This window comes from Diadema antillarum, unplaced genomic scaffold, assembly GCF_040938485.1.
Source record: "Diadema antillarum isolate AM-2024a unplaced genomic scaffold, OU_Dant_1.0 scf00000197, whole genome shotgun sequence".
NCBI classification, from domain to species: domain Eukaryota; kingdom Metazoa; phylum Echinodermata; class Echinoidea; order Diadematoida; family Diadematidae; genus Diadema; species Diadema antillarum.
This window is the reverse complement of record NW_027271086.1, coordinates 388,723-412,735: the sequence shown is the minus strand read 5'-3', so window position 1 is coordinate 412,735 and position 24,013 is coordinate 388,723. Positions and strand designations below refer to the sequence as shown.

The 24,013-nt window shown below is 36.2% G+C and overlaps 1 protein-coding gene and 1 long non-coding RNA gene across 2 annotated transcripts in view; both read right to left on the bottom strand.

The window, feature by feature from the left end:
• Positions 1-5,275: 5,275 nt before the first annotated feature.
• LOC139723645 (uncharacterized) lies at positions 5,276-10,108 on the bottom strand. Its single transcript, XR_011710377.1, has 4 exons — positions 9,923-10,108; positions 8,726-8,797; positions 7,198-7,271; positions 5,276-5,548 (listed from the first exon to the last, which is right to left on the bottom strand). It is a non-coding gene; the product is annotated as an uncharacterized lncRNA (long non-coding RNA).
• A 2,827-nt stretch (positions 10,109-12,935) lies between these two features.
• The window catches only part of LOC139723664 (choline transporter-like protein 1), a 31,506-nt gene continuing 20,428 nt past the window's right edge, over positions 12,936-24,013 (bottom strand). Inside the window, exons 9-17 of the mRNA XM_071634889.1 lie at positions 22,991-23,177; positions 22,136-22,304; positions 21,494-21,634; positions 20,572-20,687; positions 19,605-19,642; positions 18,772-18,900; positions 15,784-15,876; positions 13,947-14,042; positions 12,936-13,058 (exon numbers count right to left, since the gene is read on the bottom strand). Coding sequence (XP_071490990.1) covers positions 12,936-13,058; positions 13,947-14,042; positions 15,784-15,876; positions 18,772-18,900; positions 19,605-19,642; positions 20,572-20,687; positions 21,494-21,634; positions 22,136-22,304; positions 22,991-23,177 — 1,092 coding nt within the window. The remainder of the gene's footprint in view (positions 13,059-13,946; positions 14,043-15,783; positions 15,877-18,771; positions 18,901-19,604; positions 19,643-20,571; positions 20,688-21,493; positions 21,635-22,135; positions 22,305-22,990; positions 23,178-24,013) is intronic.

Here is a 24,013-nt window from a genome sequence, read left to right as displayed (position 1 = left end):
CTCATATAACATCAGAGAAAACTGCATTTTTTTATTTGACAAGTTTTCATGAAACAGGAGATTAGTTGTAACCACATGAGCGAATTGACTGAAGTGATCGTCTCCCTTGTCTTTCTTTTGATATAAGTAATATTTTCCCTAATTCTTATGATTGAATAATATGTTCCCTAATTCTTATATTTGAATTAATTCGAAAGTAGTAACTTCAATCATTCGCTTCTTCATGATTTGCGCCTAGCAATAAAGACCTAATAAGTATGCATTGAAAGAGGTTTTAGAATTTGCAATCCCGACCGACAAATCATGATTTACTTGATAAACCAAGTATAAAGTTATAAAGCTATGACGTCATTGCTTATTTACAAAAGTTCTCTATATCATTGCGCCTGAAAGTTTTGGGTTTTTTGTGGGGTTTTTTTAATGAATACACGGGACATTTTCAAATTCCACAATTTCGCTATCTATATCAATTTGTAATGAAACTTTCACTAATCTGTCAATTGTTTTTTATTCTAGGTGATGATGTTCATGAGGTAGCAATGCGATTCCCATAGGAGACATCATTGAATTTTAACATTAGTGTCTAATAATCTTGATAACGGTCTAAAGACGTTCTTAATTTGCTTCGTCAGTTCCTTTTGTTTTCTGCTGCCAGAACGCCAGTGTCCTGTTACGATATCTTCATAAAGGCATTATAATATGGACGTATCACGCAGTTGATTCGATGACTTCTCGGGCCAACAAAACTTTTTTGTAGTGTTATTTAACAAGTGTCGAAACATATTCAAGAGAGACGTAAGAAAAATCATCTGCTTGTTACATCCAAAAAACAAGCATATTGTTATTGCCTCTGACGTAATTTCAGTATTACATATCATATTGTATACAACCACACCGACTGCATAATTTTGTCTCTCCGTGTATTAAACTGCTTAATCTTCAAGAAGGATGTAATTCGTAGCCTTTTTTTGTCTCTCGTTTTCAGTCATTACCTGTCTCTTCACCTGCACCCGTCTTCGTGATAGAGCGGTTATACAGTATGTTATTAGTATAAGCTGTAAGCATCATGTATGTATGCATGCCTTCATTCAATATATTTACTGGTCGGGATTTTCAGCACAAAATTTTGAGCGCAGCTTTGATCGGTGTTTGTTTATATTCTGAGTAGGTACATAACATATATCTACAATATTATTATTCAAACGTAAGTGGTATGCTTCGCATGAATATACAGTATTATAATCAAAAATAAAACTGAAACCAAGTTCATGCTGTATATAGTCACCAACACGTGGACAACTTTAATATCATGTACTCATGTAAGCGTTGTATGTTTATTACTTTGTATTACTTTATATGGAAATAAGATCATGTTGAATTTTTGAATTGAACTTACTCAATATATATATATATATATATATATATATATATATATATACATTAATAGTAATAGTAATGTCATGACAGAGGAATGCATTAAATGCCAATTGGTTTTTATTCAAAATCCAAATCTTCGAAGATTCGTATTTTGAATAAAAACTAATTGACATTTAATGCATTCCTCTATCGTTACATTGCTTTATTATTAGTAGTACTGCCAATACGCGGATCAAATAAAATGTTTAAAACAAGATCAAATATTTATCTATACATAATAAATGATACATATTATGTACATGTCTCCTTAATTTCTTGTATCAGGTGTTTACTTTCAGTCTCACTGTGACAAATGTCTCTGACCGCAACGTCTGACCAAATTGTTGGTTCTTGCTGTGTTTTTATTTCACTCTCATTTCTTCAAGATATAGGCCTACAATGTACGTACATAATTATACAGTATGGTCATATTAATACATCGTGTGTATGTGTGTATGTGTGTGTGTGTGTGTGTTATAATGTGCATCAATAAATAAACATGTACAACCATGTACGTGTTTGTTTGTAAATACAGTGTACATGTAATCATTATGCGACACAAATTCTTACACGAATGGAAGGACACAAAAATACATCAAATTACAAAATCCGATAAGAGAAGAAAGTATGGACCTGTACTGGCGTATGACAATGTAAAAGAAAAAAGAAACAGACATATTCAGAGATACTTAAACATTGTTACCTACGGAGCAGTTTATACACTCACACTTAACGACAAACATAAATAAAAATCTGTTACGAAAGCCTTCGGATACAAACGTGTTTATTTGTCGAGAAGACAGCCACAGAACAGAAACAATGCACACAGTATGTACATACTGATGTTGTGAGTTTACACACATCACACATTTTGAAACAGAATTATACATAAACTGATGCACGGTTATGTACAAATGCCTTGAAAGATGCGATCGATGATTGCATAAGTGTGATTCTCGTACTGACAGGGAGGATGGATGTACCCAGCCTTTATAATGCTCTATTGCAATTAAGATGCATGAGGAGGCCAGCGAAACTACTACAGTGTAGTATGCGGATAGATCTTTAGCCTCAAATACTAGTAATCGTCGGACACGATACTTTGTCTTAAATGGATATATTATAGTACTGAACATCGTTTACGTTCAGCCAATTTTGAAAAATAACAAAATATGTAGCATAAAGTTTGTAATCAAAACTTATCTTTGATAAAATATGATATCATCATAAGAACACAGTATATTAGAACAGCCAACAATGCACCCGTCAAACGGAAATAAGCGACTCTTGAACTACAACGTTTACACGAATTTCTATTAAAGCATGCTATTCATACATCAGCCGAGTACAATGTTATGTACGTATGTCATTTACATATACCAATAGTCATCAAAATGGCATTTCATGATTTTACTACACGTATTACAAAGTACAAATGTATGTATCTAAAGTCTAATCGATTTTAAAAAGCAAGAGTAAACTTTACCTGCATGTAATTATCAGATGCATCAAATGTGATCCCATAAAAGTTGAAGACTTTTTAGAAAGTGTATTCTGCAGTGAAGACATAATTATTTAACATTACGTAAATGCGTTTAACACAATCGAAACAATGCTCGTAACTTTGACTTGCAAGGAACAATCCCCACAGTTCTGATCGATGACGGCGTAGATATTCATTGGGTATTGTAACTGGCAAGGTAACGCGAAGACTATATAGCAGGACTGGAATGGGATAAAATCAACAGGTTCATACGTGAGGCGGCTCAAGTTGCTTTTAAACGCACTATCTCTGCTGCTAATCACAATTCATATTTTCCCCTCAAATATGATCACTGCAAAATACGAAAAATATAGCTCAACTTATCGCGCATTGCATAATGAAGTTTCAATTTGATTTCAAAAATCAACACAGATAAAAAATGTTTGTAGATAAAAACAACACATGATTGAAAGAAATGTAGATCACTAAAAACAAACAATGCTGTACAAATTCATTCGATATGAGATTTAAGGAAATCCTCCAACGTATTTTTTGAAACATAAAATCATTGTACAACGATTCTAGACTCATGTAACAGAAAATGTCTTTACCCTGTATCTCAACTTGAACATTGTCGTCATCATCATAAACTAAAAATAAATGTTTCACACATTCATGATGAATAATAATTGACGAATATCAATATGCTTTGTTGAGTCGCAATTTTCATTCCATGATCAATAAGTACGAAAATACTTTAGAAATTGAATATTCAATTCATCATCACCAATTGACAAGACACTTGTGTAGGGAATGAAAGAACTATCAAAGTTAACGAGCACAGGATGTCTACAACTAAGCTGAAAAAGTAAGAGTCTCAATAATTTTACACGTTAAACAGAGAAACCATACTTTGCATCATAGAAACACATCACTAAAATTTGACCGCAATTGTTAAAAAACTTTCCAAAAATCAATAACATCTGATTAGTGATTCCTTCTGTGTTACTGATATCTCATCAAATAGTCTACATGATTACTCTGCAGTGCATGTGTATAGAAAACGCCACATATTTCCTTCTTGGGGGGGGGGGGTAGGGTTGAATACAAATACTCAAGTTACAGAAAAAACTCTGAAACAGAGTCAAATGGGAAATAGCACCATAAAATGCACTTCTTCATTCTGTCATCAGTAAAATAATGGCAGGCAGGACGTGAACACCTTTCTAATTGTGTATGATAGAACATCGAGACAGGGACAATAAAATGGACACATTACATTATTTACAATAAAATGGTTGCATCACTATGGGTGAAGAAAAACTAAAAGCTGAAGTTGAACTCAATTGTGTTTGTATTTGAATCACATTTATAAAACATATTCTTTTCTTTTTTACTTTGCAGGTCTAACACATGCACGTACTGTATCATCTTCAGCACAGAAGAAGAAGGAGAAGAAGAAGAAAACAAATAAGTTGAAGTTTTAACGTTTTACTACGCACTGCATATCAGGCTCTTGTGTCAAAATGTTCCAGAAACTCAATGAACACTCTAATTACAACAACATACTTACTACTTCATAAAACAAGTACCATCGGCAGTGTTGATTAAACATGACTCCCTAATCACAATCCTTTGTGTTTCGCATACATACTATGCACCAAAGAGGAAAAAAAAAACATCTGATGCTCCCTTACATATGTGAAAAAATGTATTATTTCTTACTCGTCGTTGATATTCAAGACTCATAAACCTCAACTCTTTGTAGAAAATATATTTTCTTGTTCTAGATATGCACTTTTTAAACACATTACATATTTGTCTGAACGTGGCAGACATCCGACAGAGAACCCTTCTGTACATTATTTTTTTCTAAATATCTACTTGTGTGACCATTCACTTTATGCTAAACTGACTGGATTTCACAAAATTCATCCTGTCGAATTTTGTAAATTATTGCGTACGGTGATTGAGCACCATTACTGCAATTACACGCGATTTTGGAATCCCCACCCCCACATGCCATATGAAATAAGGAAAACAAGGAAAGAAAGAAACAAAGATGTGTCAATTTACTAATATGCCACACAAGTACAATTCTACCTCTATATCCTCTCAAATTGTATTAAAAATAATCACAATGACCCATGATTCTAGTACGCATTTCAAACATAAATCAAAACTAATTTGAAATATTGCTATACATAATGCACAAATTCATGGCACAATTGACTATGGCTACTTATAAAAGCTTTGATCCAAAAAGCACAAACCACCGGACCTTTGTAGGTGATGGATTCAATAGAATAAAGAGAAAAGAAAATCACGCTGACATATACAATTGTATTACCCATCACAAGATACTCAATGCACAATAGAAGTTCAGTTCTGTTGTCATACAATAAAAAAAATACATCTCATGAAGGAGAAAGAAACATCCGGGAAGAATTCCTTCATACTACTTCACTCTCAGAAAATCACAAGACATATAAAAAAAAAGGAAGAAAAGAGATAGAAAAATGACACAATATTTCAAAGGCCCTGGATACAGGCTGTTCCCTGCAGTAATTCCTGAAAGATCTTCTCATCATCCACAAGGGTCTGCCACGATGTAGTTCCATCCAACAAAGTTCTCGACTCGCTCTATGACTGTGTGGGAAGGGAGCAAGGGAGGTAAAGATGAAGTATAAAATGAGTCGGGCACGGGACAGAGAAAAGGACAGTGGGAGAGGGAGATATGAGAATGAAATTTCACAAAAGACATGGACAGATGTATCAATAAGTGCAGGCTGCACCTATCAACAGTTTGTGACCACACCTTCCAGGTCTACATCTTTCAAACTGTCCTCTGAACTACTGATAGAGAGCACAACTCATGCACTGTATGTTGTTCATAGAGTTTGCAAAGTTTTGATTCAACATTGTACCACCATGTAGAAATGATGTACTCACAACATAAACACTGCATCTTAATTACTCCAATGAAACTTTTGTTCACGACCTTAGGAGAAAAATAAGTAGACAATTATTTAGAATAAGCATTTCAGTCATATCATTACAAAAGAACTCTGGTGGATATAATTGCTGGTAGAATATGGGGTAAAATTAGAAATGGAAATATTCCCAATAGGGTTGCTTTTTAAAGAAGACCATTTGATGGTAATGACATATTAATCAATAATAAATATGTTCACAAAAATTATCATTTAATGTACAGAACGAAGTACAAATGCATATTGTATCTGCATTTGGTATGGCACGCTGATTCTATCTGTAAGTTAAGAGTAATGTAGACACTAGGGAACTAACACATTATTTTAATTTTGCATTCAAAGAAGTGTGATCAATTGCTACTTTGAGCATATCTTACAAGCAAATTACAGATCTATCTATGTGCATGTTAGTGGGAAAAGCTCGATTTTTCCTTCATTGAAACTATCATGAATGAAGCTCTTTTCTATGGTGCTAGGGTTTGCGCTAGCCAGAAATCACACATTAGTGTAATACACTTCTAACTCAATCTATAAGACGATGCACTGTGACTAAAACCTGTCCAAATACACAGCATACAGTAACTAAGCAAACTACATAGAAAAAAAAAAAGGTTCAACTGTAATGCATATATATGAGAATCCTAAGGATCTCAAAAAAAATTAAATCAACAAACTTAAATGAAAGGAAATGTCAACTTTGATGTTAATACAGTATTTACAAGAGAAATAATGTTTGAGTTAATGAAAAAAGAAATGTAACAGATCTTTGTTAAATGGAGGAACAACGTGACCATTCCCAAAGGTTGTACAATGACAGAGTAATGGTCCTACGGGAGAGTATGGTTACCTCACATCTCCCATCTCGGTGATTCAATTATGATACCTGAGAATTATGCCTCCGCATCTGCACAGCAAACAAAATACTCCCCGTCAAAATTAATACCAAAAGAAGCAATTATTTCTTTAATAATCATACTGGAGATGAAACATAAGTTTTGTTCCAGCATATATTTAGTTGCCATCCTCCGTAGTACTTTCATATCTATGCTTTCTTTAATAGGCCCAAATGAAAAAGAGAAGAGGTATTCTGTTGTTATTTCAATCAAAGAAGTAAATTTCATAACACCCAACTTTATATGACAACCCCCAAACAGATGCACTTCTGCAAAAGTTATTGATGTTCAAAGACTGATAACTTTTCTAGAGAGAAATTTCAACTATATTAAACTTTGCATTTGTCTCATTTTAAACATCCTTGTCAAGTTGACATTTCCCTTCAAAAACATTCACTTCATACACACTCACTTTCATTCAGTGTTAGTATCTCCATTGTTGGCCTCTGTGGATGGTGAAGGGGGTGTTGGTTCAGCCGGTTCGGGCTAAAAGGTCAAGGGGTCACCGGTGAGTGGTGGGAGGAGTGAACGGAGGAATGAAATGGTGACATGGTTACAGTGTTGTGATGAAAAGATCACATCTAGTGATTTCGTGACAACAGTGATAATGAAAAGAAATCATATTCTGTCCCATATGCTTTACAGAGAACCACATCAACATCATGGAATATAGAAACAACTATTTTTCAAAATCACGACTATTCTTCTTTCCTAGAATATTCAGAACAAAATGGTCACTTTTGTGTAACAGTTCACAAGCAAACAAATGTTATAGCAACAACTTTTTGCAGAGCTGACTGAGTTGTAGCAAAATTATTTTAAAAGAAAAGACTGAAACTAGATAGATTGGAAAAAAATGGACATCTAATAGTCTGTTTCAAACTTCAGTACATATCCATGTGCACTATTGAAGGTGGTTTTTGTTTGTCTGTTTATTTCCGTATGATAAAAATCAACATATTCCATGCATTGAATCATGAAGAAAATTATATGTGTACTTTTAAAAGGTGGTTATGAGTTGGCAAAGGACAAACATTGTCATCTACAATGTAATTTTTGATAAGCAAAACTGTAAGGTGAATGACATTTCATGTTCACCAAATGTTATAACTGAAGACCACAATGAAATCTATCTCTGCTTGATATCACCCACAAATGTTTTTTAAGTTTGAGAACTTCTTTTTGCTCCTTTCTATGCAGCTTATGGAATAAATATATATATAGAAAACTTTCAGAGTTTGGCATATCTTTAGTTAAAGTGTTTTAATCATCTTTCAAACAATATAAGACAGACATTTTAAAAGAGTGCACATTCCAGCTAGGTCTTTTATTTGTTTGTTGATTTTACATTTTGGGCAGGGGGTTGTCTCTTTTGCTTGCAAAATCACTTTGAAATAAAAGTGCAAAGCAAAAAGAAATCCAATAAATATGGGGGGAAAATGTGTATTGCCAAGTTACTTTTATTTTTACACTAGTAAAATATTGCCATACTCTCTCTCTCTCTCATTATGCCATTCCTATGCGTATTTTTTCTCAGCAAACCATCCAATGCAACTCTTGAAGAATCTCAATTACATTCACTAAAATAAATGCTATGAAAGCAAAATGTTAATCAACTTTGCTATGTCTGAAGAAGAGCACAACTGTGCATGAAACCATCTGGACTAAAGCGCAATAATACCAAGTAAATGTCAAGACATCAGTGCTTTGTTCTCTTTCTTTTTGATACGGATAAATTCATGAAACTTTGTAAACCAGTTAGAATTACACAAGATTTTGTAAATAAACTTTTGAAAACAATAAAAACGTATTTAGACAATTGTGGGTTCCCCCCCCCCCCCCCCCCAGTTGCATGCATGACTTCCCTTTTCTCTAACTTTTACAAAGTTCCCTGAATTCTGAGAAGTGAGTGGTCCAATTAGCTGCTGCACACAACTCACTTCAGGTTGGCACACATCGTCGGAGGATGGGGGAGGGGCTTGTGCAACAGGCTCTGATTCAGCTGCTACGGGCTACCATGGTGAGATTAAATGTGTGGCAGAAACAAAAGCATGATGGTTTCATTGGACGGAGAACACAAAAACAACAGAGTGGTGTGTGCAAAGTTAAACACAATAAAGAAACGATTAAATATGTGATATGTAGGTAGTAGATTTCTTGCTGGGTATACTTAGGGGATGAGATGAGAGTTGAAGACAAAACTTAAAATATCAAAACTATTATCCAACTACACTCAAGGAAAATCAATCTGGATTGCTTTGCATATTTGATATACATGTATCAAAGGCAAGAAAAAAAAGTTTGATATTCATACTGCAGTTTTACTTTCCCATCATTTATTTTATTCATATAATGTCATTAACATTAAAGAAAATTGTCATGATATAATATCATCCAAACAGAATGATAATGATATCTTTACTTTTACTACCCAGATATCTAACAGACTATTAAACTTTCTGCATGAAAAGGCTTGACTGGCGAAAGCAAACTGTGCCTCAGTGTCGCAGGGATGAGATCCTAGGCAACACAATCGCATTCTTCTCAGTTAGAGGAGATGAGCAAAGGGAGAAGGAAGGTGGAAAATAATTGAACATTCTATGGCGGACGGACAGCGAAATATCAAATCTGTCTGACGTTGGTAGATTCACTTCAGTTGTGTTTCGTTTTTATTCAGATAACCTATAAATATACTTTGTCTTTATCTACATGTAAATACTCCTATCAAGAATTAGTTGCACCCACAATACAGCAAGTTTGATATATAAAACAACATTGTGTTCGTGATCATAATCGTCATGATAGGCAAGTGACAAAGGACATAATGCCAGTGATACCCATTATTTGTTGTCATTATTACTGTTAATTATGATTATAGTCGAAATCATTACTTTAAAATTGTTACTGTCATTATAATCACTATTCCAAAAATTATGTTGCTTGGAAAATACCATGCCTAAAATATTTTTAAAAATTCAATTACATTGTACATCTCTAACAGCAGTTTTCCTGTAAAGTCAATTAATATCACTGTATTTCTACCAGTCATTTGTATATCACACATTGATAATACATCCCCCCACAAGTTTCCCTTAAATTTTAAAAGGTTCCCTTCTTGGGCACCATGCTGAACTCACTTCAGACTTCACCTCCTCAGCAGCGGATGGGGGAGGGGCTTGTGTGAGGGGCACAGACTCAGGGGCTACGGGCTACCATTCGGGGGAGAACAAATACGCCATGATGAATATAGCGGTAACGGGATAACATGATACAGTGTAAAACAATTTGGTGATGGGTGAAAAGGTGTATAAGCAGACAAATTTTGACTGCATGACATTTGCTTTGCATTTTTCTTTGATGTCGCAGCAAGGATTTCTCATGTGTGCAAGTGCAATCAACACAATTTCTTATTGCAGGAGAGGGAAATATCCCACCAACCATCATTTAAATCTATTTGCAAAAAAAAAAGAGAGAAACAAAACAGACATAAAAAAAAGAAGAAAGGAAATGATAAACAATATGTAAAATGATGATTAAGAATCATCGATGCAAAACAGTACACAAATTGGTAATTATACAGTGAGTGCAGTGGGTATGCTAAAGGGAGATTTTGAAGCAATTTTAGGGAGGTTTATAGGAGTATTCTCACGTAAAAGGGAAAACGTTACACTAACATTGAGCAAATGTCAATGCAAAAATTGCCACATACATCCACACATTATTTCTGCCAGGCCCAATGTAACCGACAAAAATCTTCTTATTTGAGAATGATGGATGTTTAATGAAGGTTATCTAGACTTTACTAATGAGATGTCAGACCATGAAACTATATATATAAATCCACCTAAATGAGAGAAACACAATTTGTGTATGTGCATATATGCAATGACATAATGCAGATTTCACAAAAGGATGTCAAACATGGCAGAGACAGTTACAAAATGAACAACATGAAGCTCAGATAAACAATGAAAAAAAAATCAGGACATTTTTTGTACTTCTATCTATGGAACACCCTGCACACACAGAGTACACATACACATACTAAAGTCAGTTTCTAACATCAAAATGGGAACTAGAAACTAATGAGCACTTAAAATGCAATACAATGTGTAATCACACCTCACAATTGAAAATGAAATATTAAGTACAATGTACAAAGTGTTTCTGGAGCCAAGACTAGACTTACAGCAGGTTTGGCAGAGTCAGGCTGGTCCTCTGCATCGGAAGGAACAGACTTCATGGAAGCATGGCAGGTGGGATAGAATAAGAATGCATTTAAAGCCACTGCATGAAACCAATGTCTAATGATATGAAAATAATTTTTTGTTGTTGTGGTTGTTTTTTTCTGGTATAATTAAAGCATATTTGCATGAGTAGGGCAGCTCTAGCTCTGTTAGACTATCTACCAATAATTCATTGTTTTCTTTTTTCTTTCTTTCAATCGGCACACCAGTTAAAGAACCGGTCGCATGGGGAGACAATAGATTCCCTGCCAAACAGGACACAAATAATGCATGTTAGTGAATATGTGCATCAGAGCAAGAGCATATGCTTTTTTGTAGTAGTTGACTCCAGTAAAGATTGTTCAGCTGTTTGTGAACTTACATAGAGATCAGTGAGAATGCATTACACAATGTGTTACAGAGATTCTCAAATATATCTGAGCCAGGCCAGCCTTACCACTCCATGGTACAATCCCATGCTACCGGGTTTCAACATACAATTGTATTTGTCTCTCAGCTCCAAACTTTATATCACACAGACATATACTCACACACACATATACATGAAAACAGGCCGTATTGTCCTAATTCCAGCAGATTGAAATAGAAATACAGCATTTGGAGCAAAAGCAATCAGTGACAAGAACATATCATCGCTGGGGCAACAAGACCTCGTATCTACAAAATGTCAAATGTTCAGGAGAGCAAAAAAACATGGCGGCCAAAGCACTGTGGTGAATGGGATTGCCTTTCCTTTGACATGCCGTGGTGGCTTCATTTTTGGAGTATTAAGACAGTTGGGATTTGGACAGGACATCACTTAACCCATTATTTGACCATTAATCCAAAAACATTATTTTCACCAAAATTACAGATACAAGGTCTTGTCACCCCAACGACGATATGTAGCATGATCAGCTAAAATTCTTTAGTAGCCTCCTGAAAATGGAAAAATTTATTTTATCATCACAGGTTATTTTTCCCCCTATCTATTTCCACTAAAAATCTTATTGCTGCTTTCTTGTATTTCCCTGTGGAGCATTCTGAATACAAGCATTATGATACCTCAATTGCACCAGCACCAGCTATATATGCATAGATTGTTTGATAGACAGTTATGTTGGAAAGCCACTTATTGCAAACATTAACTATGTGTGCACACTCACAATCAAATAGTGATAAAAAAATGACTCTTGCTAATTTTGTACAGCTTATATAGTCTACATCATATAAAAGAAACTTTATTTGTGCATGCTTGCTTTTGAACAAAGAAGAGTATACTGCAATATCATAAAAAAAAGAAGTACAGTCATATTCACTAACAATGTCAACTTTATATGGCAATGAATGCTTATAGCCAATACAAATGTTTTTGATGCATACTGAAAAAGAAAGAGGAAGTGTATGCATACATAAAAATATACAATCAGAACAAAAACATGAAAAGGTTACTGCACCATGATAACTTTTAAATGTGAGATGAATACATATATGTAATGTAAGCATGCAAGCACATTCATTTACAGATAGTGTCCAAACAATGTTCAGTTCTGGTTAGGTGTTTGTGCATCTTCACATTTTTGATAAAACAATGCCTAAAGGGGTTGAATATCCAGTCAACAAAAATGCTCATCAGCAAACATATTTGAAGAATTATAAAACAATTTGCTATGAAGGATACATGCTTTGATATATGCATATAGACATATGAATCATTTCAAGGTTAAAAAAGGACATCAATAAGTTGTTTTCTGATGGTTACGTTGAACCTTTACTTTCAAATCTGAATTTACCTAATAAAATTAATGTTTGTAGTTATAAAAGGATTTTTTAAACTGATATTCAAACATGAAACATTTGTACAAGTTTGTAAAAGTTTTGGGGGCAATTTCAAATGACTCTGGAAGGGTCTTAAAGGGATATATCAGGCACTCACAGGAGGGGGCTTCGCATGAGTCTCTGGCTGCTCCTCTGTCGGAACCCTGACGTGTTTCTTCTTCTTCTTCTCCATGCCATCGATGGCATCACTACTGTTGTTCACAAATTCCTGAGATGCGGGGAAAAGTGATTTAATCATGATCCCAGACTCAAAAAATGAATAAAGTTTATTGCTTCTACAATAGGTACATTCAGCAAAATTGCATTCTAGTCTCTAAGGGGGTCATATGCCCCAACACACACTCACAAGACTACATGTACCTAACATTTCACAGCCAACTTTAATAGTATAAACCCAAAACCTTCAGCCAACTGGATCTACAACAAGTGCTTGACATCTAAAAGAATAAAACATGTTTTATTTAAGGTGCGAGTTTCTTCACTTTGTCTCCCTCTACAAATTAAATTTGTAGACAAAGTGAAGAAACTCGCACCTGAACCTTAACCCCTCTGAATAATATCTTTCTTTCGTGTTTTATTTCACTACACAAACATTCACCAACACACATAAAGCACATACAAACAAAATAGTTTATGGAGTTCTGGTGTTCAGGCAATCGAAGTTGTCATCTGTTTGAACAAGCTGTATTTTTGTCATTATTTGCAACATTCTGGGCAAGTTTTTGTGAGTACTCAACAGTTTATTAAGTGACCAATTATACACAAAATCAATCTCAAGATAAATGTATAATTTGCACGGTAACAACCTAAGACTAAATAACTTTAACAAATGAAATGCTACAAAAAATTACAATATCAAATTGATTATACTGTAAAAGCGGATATTTTCGCATGACTAATTTTTCGCGCTTGTCCCGGTCAGAAGAGTTTTGCGCGCTTTTAATTTCGCGGAATCGAGACATCACGCACAGGAACATATGGCAAGCAAAAATATCAGCGTGCTTTTATTTTCACACTAGTTTCTGGTTGTGCGAAATGCGCAAAAATTTCAACACCCCGAAAATTTCCACTTTTACAGTATTTCATTCAGTCATACCAGTAGATCACTGTCCATAAAGTACGGTTTCTCTGCGGAGCCATCGTTGATACGTGAATCTTCACAAAAGCACAAGAGAAGTGTGTCTACTGCCATCTAGAGTTGAGATTTGCGCAATGTAGATTAGCTTTCTTCTCTTTTTGTTGGAACAGGGGGTTTTGTCAGTGCAAGTAGTTAAAATTTGTCACATATTAAATTGACATTCAATCACGCATCATCACTACAAAATCAAATATTCCTGAAATATGGTAAATCATTTCTACTGGTTTCAATTTGCAATCATGGTAAGGATTTCATGCAAATAATTAATACCAGTTTATCACATGATCTAAAGTCAAATATCAACACTGTTTAGACAAGTGGAGAAGTCCAGAAGATATTGAGGACAGAAAATGAATCAAATCAAATCAAACATTTAGTCAGCTAAAGTGTCAGAACGAAAACAGTTTGTCTACAATAATAAGTCAACAACATTTCCTTTCCTATGAAATGACAAATGTGTTTGGTCTGAATTGGTTTCATCTAAATCAAACTCTTTCCATGAAAATCTCTGAACAAGATGTTAACATAATCGTAAAATCACATCTCCAGAACAAAAAAATAGTGCAAACTTGAACATACAAAAGGCACAACTCAGAACAAATTGATTCATATCTTGTTTGAAGACGTTACCAGACAATACAATTTAAATATATTTTTCAAATTGAATATGTTATACAACTGACCATTAAATGAATATTACTCATTGACAAAGGGGCATTTCAGGATTAAATCAAGTGGGATGTTCATCCAAGTACATTTCACATGTTGCCATTATAGCATATTCAATACTCACCTCGTACACTAACAGAAAACAGCTGGCAATTAAGTACGAAAAAATGCAGACGATTAACGCCGCTATGGCGTAGAACAGCAGGCTCTGGTTGGTCTACGGTGGAAATGGAACGGGTGGAGGGGGGACAAATCGGGAATCAAAGATACGTCATGAATATTCATTAGGTCCTGCATTTAAACGTTGTGTTTAAAACTTGGCATGGACCAGACCAGGATTGACCTCGTGACACTGATGGGTGGGGGGAACTAATTCTACCAGGCAGGGAACACAATGCTGGGTGCAGTGTTGGCTGGGTGTGTGGGTCTGTGCACTGGGAAGGAGAGAGGGCCTTCTCCATATGCGCGAAAGCCTAATTGCAAACTTTTTATGTTCAATGTGCTCAAAATGAGTGATCAATGTGAACATGGTTTGTGGACTACTGAGCAAAGTGCATTTTATAGAGGCAGAAACAGAATTTGAAAAGAATAATTTTTTTTTTTTTAAATTTAGGGCCCACATAATATTCCTAAAGTGGGGAAATACAAGATAGAGAGCAGCATATGCTTGAAAAATGACTTGCTTTCTTGCATTCTTGTGCCTGTGTTTGCTTTAGGTGTTCACAGTGCAGGGATGAGGGCAAGTTTCTAATACACAGGTGAAGAGTGGAAGTGAAATGACACAAATGCGATTCCTCCTGCCCCACATAGAAAAGCTCCATTTTGTAGGAATTCCCTAGAAAATTAAACTGGTACATCTAAGCAGGCAAATTTTATACCAGATCTTTTATTTATTCATGCATCTACTAATTTTTTGCCATTCAAGGGTTGACTCTCTCGGCTACTAAAGGATTTTGATATTGTTTGCAAGCGCACATCCTCCGCCATTCTAAGCAGCACATCACCACACACCTCAGTCTCTAAGGCATAGTGCCACTTCATTGCCTGGCATGCCTGCATTTCAGTCTCATTTCCCTCGAGTTTTTGGGGGAGGGAGTTTATATCTTCTGCTTTCTTCTTCCTTTACCTCGTAAATACTCATCATGGTACCAGACACGATGTAGGAAAAGATGCAGGCCACAACGACAGGAACGGCATAGAAGCTTAGCTGAGGCATGGTCTGAGTCACATGATGACCACGATGCAAACAAAGTGCAGGTTTCGTTTGTGTGCGTGTATTTGTGTGTGTGTGTGCGTGTGTGCATGTTTTTGTTTTTGTTTTTGAGGAGAAGAGTTTGATTTTTGTTAGCAAAGGACGGGAACAGGAGAGAAACAGAGAAATACATTGAAGAGAAGTAGTAAGAGATCGAAAGACATGGAGACTTCTTCCACTTCCACAAAACAGTGGTCTGCACATGGCATATACTTACTCTTCATTTTCATTTTTTTCTTAATGGCTTTGCTTCTGCATTTGGAAGTGGATGATGACTTAGTTTTGCTTTTGAAAGCTGTGCACAGAACACTTATTCAACCCAGAATTATTTGGTGAAAATGATGTTTGGCAGATCTTTGGGAGATTGGTTTTTGACACCAATGAACCTTGCACCGACTCTGTCTTCAATTTCTCACAGCAAAAGCATCAAAACCAAGATGAAATCAGAATGGAATTCTTTCCTCGATGTACGCAGACATGATGAAACTGTGAATGTTTATGCAATCAGAATTTACAGACTCCAAAAGCTGAACATGACTGACTTGCAGCACAGCACTGATAAATTGATATGACTGAGTTGAAGCAATGAAAGACTGTGTCTTTTCAAACTAGTCTAAAAACAGACCAGATATCATTCACATAACTATCAGTAAACTCTGACACAGAATTAACTTTGTAACTACGACTATTTCCAAAATTGGAACTTTTTCATTTGCAGTAAAAATTCTCAATCAATTTGCTTTGATTTCACTATGAGAGTTTTCCAAATGCAGTACAGTCAGGAAGTGGCATAGACCAATGTTTTTGGTAAGATTTCACAAAGTTCACAAACAGTAACAACTATATCAACATATTACGTGGATGAAGTAGAGACAAACAGAGAAAAAAAATAATATCATGACAAGATGAAAATCACTGACAAAATTATATGACCAAACAATGAACACAGGCTAAGCTTTCTTGAATGAACAATGCAGTATGTGCTGCCTATTACAAACAATCATACAACATGTATGTTGCCTATCTTGCTTTGCATTTTGATAACTGAGACCTAGGCTAATAATTATCCTCCAAGACCATATTAGTGCATTGATGTCAATTTTAATTACAGTGGTGAAATTCATGTCATTACACTTTAGTAAGTTAAATGTTGCCTAAAAAGAAGTTGATGAAGAAGAAATTGCTGACTTCAAGTAATATCTGCACATCCCAGTTCATATACGTAATATACTTTTATACATGTATACATCCCCCCCCCAAAAAAAAAGGTATTTAAAAAAAAAAGTGCTACATGCACATCAAATAAATTATTATATTCATTACAGTTGTTATCAGCCAGCCAAAATGCAAAGTCTGTATGCACAATTGACTCCTAGCCCTTACTCCCATACATAACCATGGGAAAAGTTATGCTTAAAAAAATACACAATGAAATAGATTCAAAACATGGTGAAGATTGCACGTAGTGAGCAAATGAGGACAGCAAACAGATGATACAAGAGCAAAGGTGTTAAATTTTGTGAATGGGAAAAGGGCAAGCGTGCAATCGCATGCAAACATTGCACTAAAAACTTGTTTTATGCAATTGTCCACTTGCACATTATTGGCTTGGGGGGGGGGGGGGTCACTGTGCACTTAATACACATGCAATGCTACTAATCTACACAATGCAAGCTTTCATGCAGTACATCGTCAAAAGGTCAAGTCCAGGTTAGATCATCATCTTATAAGTATCATCCATTACAATGAACTCAGGAATGCAGATAAAAATTCATTGGTGTCAGGGAAATTATAATCATATTTGATAAGGGAAAATAAGACAACCATATCATCTCTTGATTTTGTATCCATGTTGGCATTTGAAATCTGATGAAATCAACTGCCTGTAATGAACTCACAGAAAAATATCAATATTCTATTAAATGACAAATCGACACAAATATAATATTCATTTGGGCACTCAAGCTGACCTGGAAATGTTGGGAGCATGATTGTGAAATTGAAATCATATCATTATTCATGTGGTCAGATTTTCCTTAACAGAAACAGAAATATCCACATAAGCAGTGGATGCTCAAGTCTGGATATTTGAAGTACACGGTCAAAGTGAACATGGCTGTTTTATATTATTTCAAAGAAAATTTACAAACGTTGGGGGAAGATTTTTACTACTGTTGGTCTATTTTACAGAAAGATAGGCAATAATCATCATTATAATGAGAAACATACAGATTAATGCCAAAAATGTCTACAGCTGTATTAAAACATCAATACACTCCATCAAAATCATCAAAAACATTGTAATGCATTATCATAAAGCCTGATATTGTCTTAGCTTTTAAATATTCAGCTCTTGGCTGCTTGTCTGCCTAACTATTACACACAATTTCCTTTTTACATCACTGTATTATTTCTTACACAATTTATCATCTTCTTTACATTTAGTTCAGGTTTATGAATTACTGAGCATGTCATAGATATAAAAGCCATTTCACTGCAAATACATTGCAACCTTATTACAACATGCACAGGGTATATATTTTGCATCATTAATCAAGCAACAGTCTTTATCAATCAAGCAAAATATAAATAAAAGAAAATACTTGGCTTGCTAAAGTTAGATACTACGGTAAACTCATCTTACATAGTCCACAGTTAGGCGTAAAGCATCAGTTCATTGAAATTCAAAATTCTACCTTTTATTACACCAAATATGTCATATAAGTTGTGAGAAATGGTACTTGTTTTATTTCTTTTTGCAAATTGATATATGTATATATATATATATATTTATGAATATGAACATATTATTATAGATGTGGCCGAAATTTGGGTAGAAGTGAGGAAAGCATGGCGACTTACCCCCATTATGGCCACCCCAATGACCGCGGTCAGTGCCACTACCATCAGCTTGCCCAGGAAGAGGACAAAGTCGCCCACGCAGTTGATGGCTGCGACACGCAGGGCGTTGGAGAGGAGTACTGTGAATGCCTGGCATGTCCAACCAATGAGAGAAGGGAGGAGGAAGAAGAGACATTTAATGGTTTGATAAAATTTTATTGAAGACAGCAAACATACACAGCTTCAATTTCAAAAGAAAAAAATTCTTCCACACACAACTGCCATTCTTTCACTGCCATTGAAACTAACAGTATATCTGTCATTTTAATACTGATCGGACAGCAATCTAGACCCCTGCTACACATGGGAAAAGGCAGACATGAGGCAGAAGTTGACACATTCATATGTCACCTTTTAGCAGTTAATAGTTCACATTAAAACCATTGGGGGTGTGAGAGTGCTTGCAGAAAAAACTTCAAAAAAAAAAAAATCTGAAACTCATCAAAAAAAAGAAGAAGTCTGAAGCTCATCAAACTGTGAACAGTTCAGTGTATTTGAATTGCCAAAAAGTCCAAGTGGGTTTGGGGTAGAGTAAAAGAGTCTGAAATCAGATTAACTCTGAACTCTCACATCCCTGTATCACCTCTCCAGCAAACACAGATGCTGACAGTACAATAATACCATAGGCAAAGATAGAAGATGAAAACAGTCATAAAAGCAACATCGATAGAAACTGCTATCACGGTCATAATAATAACATCAATAGTAACTGCTATCAAAGTCATAATCGTGATAAACATGTCTATATTGGTGATAAAACATTCAGTGTGTATCTTGCATGAATTGTAAATTACCTTTCCTGCTGAACTGCAGAAGCCATCGCCTTCAATAGCTGCAAACACAACAGTAAAGACAAAGCTGCCAGTAACATTAAGAAAATATCTTCAAGTATTCTGAGATTGTGCAGAAGATTCCTATTTCATTACTCTGATGAAAGACCTAAATTACCGACTTCTCCAACATATCAGCCTGTGAAAGGAATCTAACTTTCAGGATTACAAAAGGAACACATAAACTTTAAAGATGTCAAGATGTTGAAATGTCTTGGACTAAAGACTTTGTAAAGAATGGCATCAGAGCACAGAACTTCAGGCTTTCAGCAAAGCAACTTCTGTTGTTTGGCAATCAGTCTCATTGAACGCTAACTTTCTCACTATTACACACACACACACACACACACACACAAATATATATATATATCAGACAGTGAAGAAGGGGGGCATTTCATGAAGCGCTTTGTGAGATATTTCGTCTAACAAACTGTTAAAAGCTACAAAAATCCTTGCATCTGATTGGCTGCAAGCAAATCTGTCTGACAAAATTGTTGGACAAAATGCTTCATGAGATGCCCCCCACCCCCCCCCCCCCCTCCCCCATCATGTTTTGCAGGAATAAGATGAGGAGATGGATAGATCAACAGAGTACCAAAGTGTGACATCATAGTCATTCATTGTCATAGCAATTCATCCCCATGGACACTTGCTCTAAACAACCTCACATAGTCCATATATGTCTGTAATCACACAATGGTTGCTAAACATGCTTGTACTGGGATCCAACCCACTGTCCAGAGCCTTTTGCAAGGATATCTAGTTTGGAACCAGCAATATACAAAAGATTGCAACATTATCACTTCCTGATAGAAAGAAGAATGAGGGAGAGAAAGAGTGAAATATGGACCAGTGGATGAAATGATAAAAGAAATACAGAAAATGAGAGAAAATGAAGAGGAATGTGGGAGGAACAGTACTGCATCCTTACCAATGACGATGTAGGCATGCTCGTTGAGGAATTTGAGGAATTTTTCCAGACACCAGAGGCAACAGATGAGGCATTTTAGGATGAACTGTGCCACCGGGTTCTGGCTATCCTTGAGTCTGCCGATGAGATGGGGGAAAAGGATTGTACACAAGTCTTTATTTCAAACCTGTTCATCTTTCCTTACTCTTATTTCTACCAGATGTGTCATTTCTAGATGAGCTAAGCCAACAAGGCCCTGTTACATAAAAGTTGAGATCAAGCACAAGTCAGAATATCAAACATAAGTCACTGAATACTCAATTCTGATTGGCTGATAGCCGACTTGTGTTTGATTTTATGACTTATGTCTGATTGCATCTTTTTATGCAACAGGACCCTGGTTTATATCCTTCTTGTTCCTGCCAACAGAATGGAAAGTACAAATTCTGTATGGTTATTCTGGTTTGGGATACCGTTTTTCCTTTAAAAGTCTTTCATTTTTAAAAAAATGAACCAACCATTCACATCATATAATACAATGAAACCCGTTTCTAAAGAACATCCCAAATAAGACAACAAAACAGTCTTAGCAGGCAAGCGGTCTTTCTAGACCGGTTTGCTTATATGTAAGATGCTCTGGAGGTACAGGCAACTCCCATTATAACACAGCCCTTGGCAGTTTTCTTTTGCTATATTGAAAGTTTGCTATAGCCAAACAAATAAAGTATCAAAAGAGATACACACGATAATTTGGGGACCTGAATTTTTACTAGGTTGTAACAAAATTTCATCATAACCACATCCATCTTAAAGGGAGTGCATTGTCCACACATTTTGTGGCCTTAGTGGACAAGTGGCCACTAAACACAGGTTTGACTGCAATGTGAATCTCTATGGCTATGCTCACAACCCTCTGCACAGGGATGCAAGACTTTGAACTCACTTGTACTGGATGTACATGAGGATGGCTCTGGGCAGCTTCACCAGCAGAATGATGAAGGAACCAAAGACCATGGAGCCAATGTGGTAGCGTAGGAGGCGGCCGACGGAGCGGAGAATCGGGGAACTGAAGTTCTTCTTGTCTCTGAGCATGAACGAACAAACGAAATAGGCGCGGTAGTTGATGTGATATCAATACATTCACTTTGTTCAAGATATGTTAGGGGTGGTATACATCCATGACCGTTACATTGTGTGCCAAGTATAAAAGCATACCAGGTATGGTGCAATTGTTACATTCATATGGTTGAATTCAGCTGGCGATAATAGTGTTGACGCTACCGAGACTACAAATGAGACAGAACTGGGGGAAGGTCCACTACATGTTCACAGCTCAATGTACTGCATTCAAAACTTACTCAAAGTTAGCAAGAATTATTTTGAGCATTTTAAAAACAATGCATACAGGAGATATGCCCAAAAGTATAACACTCACCTCAACTACTGTACAGTGGTAAGAAAAAACAGTTCGTGAAACAGCTTATGAAACAGAATACACTGTATGGAAAATTTAATGTGGAGAATATGAGCAGTGAATGTGGATCACTACACTGACTATCTTGGGAGCTGGTGATCCTTTTCTCACCTAGTAAAGTACCAGTCCACTACACAGGCAGCGATGACAAACTGGTGACAGGCAAGGATGAACTCCCCGGTCCAGATGAAGCCGATGACATGGTACCACCACATGTACCTCACTGGTTGGGGAGGGTTGTAGGTGACATAGCCATTTGGCTCAGTCACCAAGGGGTAGCCTGCAGAATATCATACACAATGTAAGTGTGCACTTGTTTGGAATAATCCAATATACTTTAATATACACATAATGTTTTTAGCAGCCTTCTGAAGACGACAACATCAATAAATCGGTAGTAATTTTCTAGATTATTTTTAATGTTTAGAATTTATGATAGGAAGCAACAAAGTAATATTCATCTATTGCCATAATGCCTATACATTTTTAGTTTGATACAAATAAACTGATTGAGATGGTCACCAACATAACTGCTGTTATCAACATCTTTATCCTACACATACCACTGTCAGTCCACCAAATTTTATGTTTTCTTTGAGATTGTCTTTGGAGAAGTGATTGATTAATAAATGCTACAACAATGACTTCCCACTTAGTAGAATTTCAAAATGCTCAAGCCATTCCGTGTAGACAATTTGATGTTTTACAGGTACAGGTTAGAACCAACAATGAGATGAAGTGATAGGAGTAATGGGAGGTTCATCCACTTTCAGAACAAGTAAGCCACTGAGTTGGGGGGGGGGGGAGGGGGGGGTGTGGTTCTTTGCTCAGAATGATGATGTAGCAACAAAGCACGTATGGACTGCACAATACACAATGCCAGGTGAAACACTGGACAGCCACACCCCCTTTGTTTCCCCCCTCGCAGGCTCTCATCCCCGGCCTCCTCTACCTCTATGCCCTCACCTGTGGCCGAGATGGCGATGAAGACGATGGTGATGTAGACAAAGAAGACGAGGAGGATGAGGAACGTCCAGAAGGGCTGGAGCAGGAGGAGGGGCATGGCGCGGATGGCCTTGCCCGCCTGGGCAAAGAGCTCCACGGTGAAGGCCACCCGCTTCCGCATCACGAGGATGACGAGGAAGAGGATTACCTGGTGATGGATGCGGGGGATGGGGATGAGATGGGGTGTGTGACATGTGTGGATGGATGGATGGAGAGATGGTACATGATGCACTCCTTGTTCAGGAGGTGACGTTGCCATGGCAATCACAATGTTCAGATATCACCACAATACACCTTCTGACAGATTTCTAATAGCAAATTTCACCTGTTGCCTTTATAGAGGGAGTCAGCATTTTGCTTGGAATACAAGATCACACCTCCAAACCCTTCAAACTGAAAAACAGGGATTTGGCTCAGAGCTAGGAAAGAAAGAGCAGTTCCCATAGAAATGTGTAGTAAAATTATCAAGAAAAATTAACTTCCATTGAAATAAGAGCCAGGAATGGTCAAAATTCGGATTCTTTTCTTCAAAATTCAGAATGGTGGGGAGGTCTGCAAGGTATTCTACAAAAGCTTTGTGTGTTTTCGGGGCTTATCTTGAGCACTGCAAAAATGAAAGGATAGTCCAAACACCCTGGAATGGAACTACAACATGCAAACAAATTCAGTGTCCCCACTGCAGGCAAATACCATTAAGAGACTAATAAAAGAGATGACAGTTATTTTCACTAATACCAGTGCCATAATTATTTAAAAAAAAATTAATATGCTCCAGCAAACCCTCCAAAATTCAAGCACAGGCAACATGCACCACTGTTTATCTTTAAAAAAAGGGGGGGAAATCCTTACATTATTTCTGTATTACACAGAGGATTCTTCAACAAGTTCATAACCTAGTCTATCAAATGATACCAAGAATAAATGTTGCTAAACACTACACATTACTCAGATTACATTACATGACTTCCTAAATGCACGAGATGG